This window comes from Mus caroli, unplaced genomic scaffold (assembly GCF_978045245.1).
Source record: "Mus caroli unplaced genomic scaffold, Mus_caroli_1 scaffold_19, whole genome shotgun sequence".
Taxonomy (NCBI): domain Eukaryota; kingdom Metazoa; phylum Chordata; class Mammalia; order Rodentia; family Muridae; genus Mus; species Mus caroli.
The window spans coordinates 34,172,026-34,181,153 of record NW_028227274.1 but is presented as its reverse complement, the minus strand read 5'-3'; the positions used below and the strand labels follow the sequence as shown (position 1 = coordinate 34,181,153).

The 9,128-nt window shown below is 46.6% G+C and overlaps 1 protein-coding gene across 1 annotated transcript; it reads left to right on the top strand.

Moving 5' to 3' along the window:
• Positions 1 to 6,991: 6,991 nt before the first annotated feature.
• Cd14 (CD14 molecule) lies at positions 6,992 to 8,670 on the top strand. Its single transcript, XM_021150990.2, has 2 exons — positions 6,992 to 7,243; positions 7,339 to 8,670. The coding sequence occupies exons 1-2, from the start codon at positions 7,241 to 7,243 to the stop codon at positions 8,440 to 8,442; spliced, it is 1,107 nt and encodes a 368-aa protein (XP_021006649.1). The 5' UTR covers positions 6,992 to 7,240; the 3' UTR covers positions 8,443 to 8,670.
• Positions 8,671 to 9,128: the final 458 nt, after the last annotated feature.

The following is a 9,128-nucleotide window of genomic DNA, read 5'->3' as shown; positions in this document are numbered from 1 at the left end:
TCTAGCTAGTTTTGTGTCAACTTGCCACAAGCTAGAGTCATTTTTGGAAGAGGGAACCTCAGCTGAATAAATACCTGGGCTAGAGAGATGGCTCAGAGGTTAAGAGAACTAACTGCTCTTCCAGAGGTCCTGAGTTCAAATCCCAGCATCCACATGGTGGCTCGCAACCATCCGTAATAAGATCTGATACCCTCTTCTGGTATACCTGAAGACAGCTACAGTGTACTAACATATAATGAATAAATAAATCTTTAAAAAAAGAAAACAAAGACCCACACAAGACTGGCCTGTGGACAAGCCTGTGGTACATTTCCCTGACTAGTGTGGAAGGGCCCAGCTCACTATGGGTGGTGCTATCCCAGGGCTGGTGGCCTTAGATGCTATAAAACAACAGGCTGAGCAAGCAATGGGGAGCAAGCCAGTAAGCAGCAGTCTTTCATGGCCTCTACTTCAGTTCCTGCCTTGACTTCCTGCTCTGATTTCCCTCAGTGATAGACTGTTGTTACCTGGAAGTATAAGACAAAATAAACTCTTGTCTCTCCAATTTGCTTTTGGATCTTAATGCTTTTTCACAGCAATAGAGACCTAAGACATGCCCATTTTCCATCCTTTCCTCCTGTAACTAGCCCTAGTCGGTAAGTGGTCCGAAAACTCTCTGGTTTTCCTCGGCTAGAGTCTGCTCTTCCTCAGGTTCTCTCAGGTTAAACCTGTTCCTTTGTGAAGTCATGTGTTACCTTGTTCTTCCTCTCTCTGAGCCTTTCAAAGCTGTCACTCAGTCACAGTGTAATCTGTTTTCTCTCATACTTTCTTCCCAGCTCCAAGAGGATTAGGATTCTGGTGACATGATGGTTTTCCTTGGTGCCTCTATGTTTCAGGAAGTTACCCTAAGGCAAAGTGCTATACGTAGCCTCACGGGAATGCAGGTCCTTGAAGAGACACCTGTCTCTCTTATTTTGGTTATCAGACTATTGAAATAGTGGACTCAAAGAAACTGGAATTTTTCCCAGAAATCTCATGCTGGGAAAAGAGAAAAGCTAAAGCTAAACACGTGGCTTCTCTCCTCATGCCAGGCAGAGGAGGGACTTGCCATGCAAGTTCCAAGAATTTTGTGCTGGGAAAAGAAAAAAAAAGGGGGGGCTAAATAAAGCCTAGTACTGGACAGAGGAGGCCCTTGTCCTCCAGAAAGAGTGATTTCACACAGTGCTGAAGGCTTCTCTCCCAGACAACTTTCTAGGAGATTAGGGCCCAGATAACGATAGGCAAGACCCCTTGACTGGGGAGCTGCTTAGATATGTGTAACCCACACCCTCTCCATAAACTTTAACCTCACTTCAGGATCCTGAAGATAGATGGTGAGGGGCTCACTGTATGTCTTCATTCCTCTTCCTGATGTGGTCACACCAAATAAATACTCTTTTTCATGATCCCCAAGTTCAGGAACAATACAAATGAAGAAATAAAATTGTTCTTTAATTTTTTTATTTTATTTTTAAAAATTTTTTTGGACTGGAGAGACAGGTCAGAGGTTAAGAGCAATGGCTGCTCTTTCAGAAGACCCTGGTTCAGTTCCCAGCACCCACGTGGCAGCTCACAACTGTCTATAACTCCATTTCCAGTGGCTCAGACACCCTCACACAGACATACATGCAAGCAAAAAATGCACATAAAAAAAACAAAAACGGGGGCTGATGAGATGGCTCAGCGGGTAAGAGCACTGACTGTTCTTCCAAAGGTCCTGAGTTCAAATCCCAGCAACCACATGGTGGCTCCCAACCACCTGTAATGAAATCTGACGCCCTCTTCTGGTGCATCTGAAGACAGCTACAATGAACTTATTTATAATAATAAATAAATCTTTAAAACAAAAACAAAAACGGAATCACCAAAAAAAAAATCTTTTAAAAAGAGTTTTGTTTTGTTTTATATGTGTGACCATTTTGGCCATATATATATATATATATATATATATATATATATATATATATATATACACCATTTGTGTTTCTACTGCCCCCAGAAGCCAGAATAGGGACTAGATCCCCTAGACCTGTGTTGGTTAAAATGGTAACCCGTCAGGCCCAGGGCTTGGGCCACTAGGTGAGATGGGACACGGGAAGTTTGGACTGCTGGGCAGGCATCCGGTTGTGAGAAGCCACAGGATTCTGCTCCGGGGCTGGGGAAGCTCAGTCTGGAGTCCCACGGGACTGCACGGAGCCGGCTTGTGGGTACCCGGGCTGCACGGAGGCCAGGGACAGCAGGTTCTAGTTCTCGGGCACCACAGGCACTGATTGATGCTGCCGAACAGCTGAGAACAGAGTGTGGGCCGGAGGGTGGACTCTAGCCCAGAGCCAAAGGGAAAAGAGGGGGAGAAGAGAGCTTTGGCTGGTTCCACAGGGAGGAGAGAGTCCTTGGTTTGCTCTGGAGGGCGGGCAACTTGACTTGGTGGAGCCTCTGGCTGAGAATGCAGAGAGGCCTCCTGCAGATTAGATGCTCGGCTCTTTAGAGGAAGACCTGCTCCATTGTTCCCCACAGCAGGTCTGGTGAGAAGAAGCTGGTCTATGGGTTTAAAGCATTTATTGTCATGGAGGAGAGCTGTGACGACTGAAACCTTACCCCACTTTCTCAGGGCTGGCCTGAGGTTAAATACCTTTTGCAGGGGGGAGTGTCCGGGAAGGGGAGCTTAATTGGCTAAGCCCTTCAGACCTTTAGGTGCCTCATTTAAATCTGTCTTGAGGCTACTTGATCCTTGATCCGAGGTCACATCCTCTACCTGTGGAGAGGCTTGGGGCGTTGTGACTGACGGCCACAGAATTATGGAGAGCTGAGGCCTCATGTCAGGAGCCTGGTGTCTAGGAGCATGGCAAATACCTTCCATTCCTTGCAGAGTTACCTGCTGGGCTCCTGGGTTTAAACCTAGCTCAACCAGAAAACAGGCTGCCTTTCACGGTCCCACAGACCTGGAGTTCCAGGTGGTTTTGAACTAACATCTAGGTGCAGTGAACCTGCCTACTGAGTTGAGAGCAAATGCTTTTCGCTATAGGCATCTCTCCACAAACTGTTCTTCACATCAACTTCCTTCCTCTGAATTTAGTTCTGTCCTCTTGGAGTCAGCCAATGAAGTCTGCAGTCTCTACCAGAAAACAGCCAGTTAAATATCTACAGATATTTAACACCTTGTACTGTGTCTCAAAACCCAATATCCTTCCAGCCCCGGGACAGTCATCTACTGATCACCTGTTACGTACCATCATCCTGTGGTGATGGAGCTAGTGTCTGAACCCCTTCCTCTCCCAACAAGCTTGCAGCAGAGGCAGCTCTCTTCCTCCTCTTCCTCCTCCTTTTCCTCTGTTTCCTCCTCTTCCTCCTCCTCCCCTGAATTGAGGGAAGGAAGCATGCACATGCCACCGCACATCAGTGGATGAAAGTCATGGAGCTGGTTCATTGGTTCACTTCTTACATCTTTATGGGTTCTAGTGCTTGAACTCCCGTTAGGCTTTTATGGCAAGCACTTGACCACTTGCTGACCCCAGAATAGTAGTGTCTCTCTCTCTCTCTCTCTCTCTCTCTCTCTCTCTCTCTCTCTCTCTCTCTCTCTCTCTCCCTCCCTCCCTCCCTCCCTCCCTCCCTCTCTCTCTCTCTCTCTCTCTCTCTCTCTCTCTCTCTCTCTCTCTCTCTCTCTCTCTCTCTCTCTCTCTCTCCCCCTCTCTCTCCCTCTCTCTTCCTGTTGTTTTTTTGAGGCAGGGTTTCTCTGTGTAGCCTTGGCTGTCCTGGAACTCACTCTGTAGACCAGGCTGGCCTCAAACTCAGATATTCCCCTGCCTCTGCCTCCCAAGTGCTGGGATTAAAGGCATGCACCACCTCTGCCTGGCAACCCCAACTCTTTTTTGGGGGGGGTATTTGTTTTGTTTTGTTTTGTTTTGTTTTTTTCAGACAGGGTTTCTCTGTGTAGCCCTGGCTATCCTGGAACTCACTCTGTAGACCAGGCTGGCCTCAAACTCAGAAATCCACCTGCCTCTGCCTCGGGAGTGCTGGGATTAAAGTTAAAGGCGTGTGCCACTAACACCAGACTTTAACCCCAACTCTTGAACAAGGCAGAATGAAGGGAATCTCAGGGCTAGCTGATATAGTCGAAGTGATGAGTTCCAGGCTCAGTAAGAGAGCTTGTTTTGGACAAATAAGAGTGAGAGCAATAAAAGAAGACATTGGACACCAACCTCTGTCCTCCACAAGTACACATGTATGCATACCATACACACACACACACACACACACACACATACACACACACACATACACACACACACACACACACACATACACACACACACACACACACACACATACACACACACACACATACACACACACACACACACACACACACACACATACACACACACACATACACACACACACACACACACACACACACACATACACACACACACAGATAGAAACCCAGATATCAGAGGTCGAGAAACTTGCCCAAGTCTCACAGCCTCAGATGCTATTGTATAGTGTGTATAGTCAGCTATGCTTAGTGAAACTTATCACGGAAGCCACAGTGACCTGGCCTGGATTTGAGGCATGATTCAGGGAATATAGGAAATGTTCAACAGGATAGACAATAGGCGGTATGCTCTGAGGTTTCTTTGTTTGGATTGAGTGCAGACATGCAGCTATTCATCAATTAACACTTCTGTGGAAATAAAACATCTTCATCAGACAAAGTGGCACATGCCTGTAATCCCAGGATCCAGGAGGCAGAGGCAGAGGCAGACAGATCTCTCAAAGATCTTGTCTAAAAAAAAAAAAAAAAAAGTGTGGGTGGGCGGTGAGGGGGAGGAATTGGGAGGAGAGAGGGAGGGGAAACTTTGGTCAGGATGTAATATATGAGAGAATAAATAAAAAATAAAGCAAATAGCCGGGCATGGTGGCACACGCCTTTAATCCCAGCACTCGGGAGGCAGAGGCAGGTGGATTTCTGAGTTCGAGGCCAGCCTGGTCTACAAAGTGAGCTCCAGGATAGCCAGGGCTATACAGAGAAACCCTGTCTCGGAAAGCAAAAAATAAATAAATAAATAAATAAATAAATAAATAAAGCAAATGAATAAGGATAAAAATGATAGATGGAGACAGTAGTGTCACCTTCTGATCTGCATAAGAGCATGCAACACACACACACACACACACATACCATTCCAAGTAGGATTCTCTCTCCTCAGAAGTCTAGGCATGCAAACCTGTGGGGGCTGTTATAATTGTATGGTTACAGTCTTCCACCTATGGGACACTGATTTTCCTCTATCAAAGGAGTGATGTACTAGTTAATCCTCATTCAACATAGTCCAGCTCTAAGAGAAAATGAGAAAGCAAAGTGCAGATGGAAAATGCTTCTTTCAGGCCAAATTTGGAAGCTGGAATTATCCCTAAAGGCAGATGCAAGGGAGTTCTCATAGCAGGGCACCTCCAACCCTTTAGAGATGGGGTCAGTAGGCTTCCAAAGAAAGAAGCAGCAGATGGTAAGATGATCCACCTAACTCATTTATTAAAGTACTTACCTACCAAGAAGGGTTGCAGCATCCTCAAGGCAGATTGTAAGGGAAGAGGTTCCCCCTAAATGTGTCCACGTCACAGAAAGTTGGTATGAGGGTTGGAAGCTTACAGTCTGTAGTTGATTTTCTTCAGTGTTTTAACAACTTAAATACCTTTGTTAATGCCCAGAACCCCTGCTTGGGTTCAGAAAAAAAATAATGACATCTAACAAAGACAGACTGTCAAAGGCACTCTGAATTTCTTGATCAAGACAAGAAAAAAGTGAGGATATCTAGAGTGTCTGTTAGAGTGTCCATCCCTCCCTGTAAAACACTTCATTGCAATATTTACAGAAGTGAGTAGGGCTGTTAGGAGGAAGGGAAATGGAGAAGCAATTAGAGTTCACAGAGGAAGGGGCAGGGTGACATCTCAGGATTACATAAACTTACAGGGACTGCCAAATCAGTCAAAAACTGCTTTAGAAACACCTTGCTGTAGTTGGGCATAGTGAGATATGCTTTAAACCCCAGACGGTGGAGGCAGATGAATTTCTGTGAATTCTAGGCTAGCTTGGTCTACATAGTGAGTTCCAGAATATCCAGGGCTATATAGTGAAACCATCTAAAGCATAACGATGACAACGACAATGATGACGATGACGACGAGGATGACAATGATGAAGACAATGCTGACGGCAAACCTTGCTTCCCAATTTTAGTAATGTGATTTGGCCAATGTACCACTATCAAATACCACATTTTGCTTTGTTTTGTTATTTAAACAAGGTCTCTATTTAGTCCTAGTTGTCCTGGAACTCTTTTTGTAGGCCAGGCTGGCCCTGAACTCAAGCTGGCCTGCCTCTGCCTCTTAAATGCTGGAATTAAAGTCATTTCCTATTAGCCTAACTAGCTTTTTATAGAAAAGTATTGAAAAAGCTGAGCATGGTAGGGCTCACACCTATAATCCTAGCATTTCGGAGGCAGAGGCAGGAGGAAAATCATGCGTTTCAGGCTAGGCTAGATTGGGTTACTAGACTGAGATATCATGGGGAGAATGGAGAGGTAGAGAGTGGGAGAAGAATGAATTAAGAACTGAATAAGATGGGAAGAAGGGAGAATTATTTTTCATATTAACTCTCAACTTTGAGCTTTATTCTCTGCCTGGAATCTATAGTTCTAAATCTAAGTTCACAATCTTTCCACAAATGTCCAATTACATTCAAAGAAAATCAAGAGCTGGATTTGAACGGTGGGAAATTGCTAGCAACAGAGACTAGGGGGAAATGGAGGTGAATCAACGGGACTGAGCAACAGAATAATGATCTAAGGCACTAGGTGTGATTCACCCTTTTCCTGTACGCACCAGACAAGTCCGGGGCGCATAGGTCATCCTCCTGGCACAGAATGTCCTAATGCCACTCTGAATTCTTCCTGTTTTTCGTCCCTCCCTGAAAAACACTTCGTTGCAATATTTACTAGAAGTGAGTAGGGCTGTTAGGAGGAAGAGAAGTGGAGAAGCAATTAGAATTCACAGAGGAAGGGACAGGGTGACACCCCAAGATTACATAAATTTACAGGGGCTGCCAAATTGGTCGAACAAGTCCGTGGAACCTGGAAGCCAGAGAACACCACCGCTGTAAAGGAAAGAAACTGAAGCCTTTCTCAGAGCCTATCTGGGCTGCTCAAACTTTCAGAATCTACCGACCATGGTGAGTCAGACAGACTGTCTTGGGGTGGAACTGGAGCCAACCTGAGGAATCTCAGGGACTGGCAGGAGTCTCCCTGACCCCTACTTTCTCCTCAGGAGCGTGAGCTTGGCTTGTTGCTGTTGCTTCTGGTGCACGCCTCTCGCGCCACACCAGAGCCCTGCGAGCTAGACGACGAAAGTGTCCGCTGCTCCTGCAACTTCTCAGATCCGCAGCCAGATTGGTCCAGCGCTTTCCAGTGTTTGGGGGCGACAGATGTGGAATTCTACGGCGGCGGCCGCAGCCTGGAGCACCTTCTAAAGCGTGTGGACCCGGAAGCAGATCTGGGGCAGCTCACTGATATTATCAAGTCTCTGTCCTTAAAGCGGCTTACGGTGCGGGCCGCGCGGATTCCTAGTCGGATTCTATTCGGAGCCCTGCGTGTGCTCGGGATTTCCGGCCTCCAGGAACTGATTCTTGAAAATCTCGAGGTAACCGGCACCGCGCCGCCACCGCTTCTGGAAGCCACCGGACCCGATCTCAACATCTTGAACCTCCGCAACGTGTCGTGGGCAACAAGGGATGCCTGGCTCGCAGAACTGCAGCAGTGGCTAAAGCCTGGACTCAAGGTACTGAGTATTGCCCAAGCACACTCACTCAACTTTTCCTGCGAACAGGTCCGCATCTTCCCTGCCCTCTCCACCTTAGACCTGTCTGACAATCCTGAATTGGGCGAGAGAGGACTGATCTCAGCCCTCTGTCCGCTCAAGTTCCCGACCCTCCAAGTTTTAGCGCTGCGCAACGCGGGGATGGAGACGCCCAGCGGCGTGTGCTCTGCGCTGGCCGCAGCAAAGGTACAACTGCAAGGACTGGACCTTAGTCACAATTCACTGCGGGATGCTGCAGGCGCTCCGAGTTGTGACTGGCCCAGTCAGCTAAACTCGCTCAATCTGTCTTTCACTGGGCTGGAGCAGGTACCTAAAGGGCTGCCAGCCAAGCTCAGCGTGCTGGATCTCAGTTACAACAGGCTGGATAGGAAACCTAGACCAGATGAGCTGCCCCAAGTGGGGAACCTGTCACTTAAAGGAAATCCCTTTTCGGACTCTGAATCCCACTCGGAGAAGTATAACTCTGGCGTAGTCACCGCCAGAGCTCCGTCATCCCAAACAGTGGCCTTGTCAGGAACTCTGGCTTTGCTCCTAGGAGATCGCCTCTTTGTTTAAGGAACATTTGCATCCTCCTGGTTTCTGAGGGTCCTCGTCAACGAATCCTCTGCTTTAAATTTATTAAAATCTTAATCCACGATATAAGGAAAGAAAGGCAGTCAAGATGGCTCCGTGGGTAAAAGCCAGCAAACTTGACCCCTGATTTTAACCCTCAGGATCCACACGAAGGGAAAACTCACTCCTGAAAGTTGTCCATCTGTGCTCACAAATAAATATTTTTTAAAATAACAATATGTTTGTTGGTTTTGTTTTTGTTTGGGTTTTGTTTGTTTTGTTTTGTTTTTGAGACAGTCTGGCTATGTATCCTTGGCTGGCCTCAAACTCACAAAGATCAAGATCGGCCTGCCTCTACCTCCAAATGCTCTGGTTAAAGGGATGTGCCTCCACGCCCAGTTGAAGTCATCCTGAACCACGAGTCCAGGCCACTCACTCTTTAACTAAAATCTTTACTAAGTATCTGCCATAGGTCAGGCTCAGTGCTAAATGAGGAATTCATTCTTTTTTTTTTTTTTAAACTATTTCTTTTTTTTAAGATTTATTTATTTATTGTATGTAAGTACACTGTAGCTGTCTTCAGACACTCCAGAAGAGGGCGCCAGATCTCGTTAGGGATGGTTGTGAGCCACCATGTGGTTGCTGGGATTTGAACTCTGGACCTTTGGAAGAGCAGTCGGGTGCTCTTA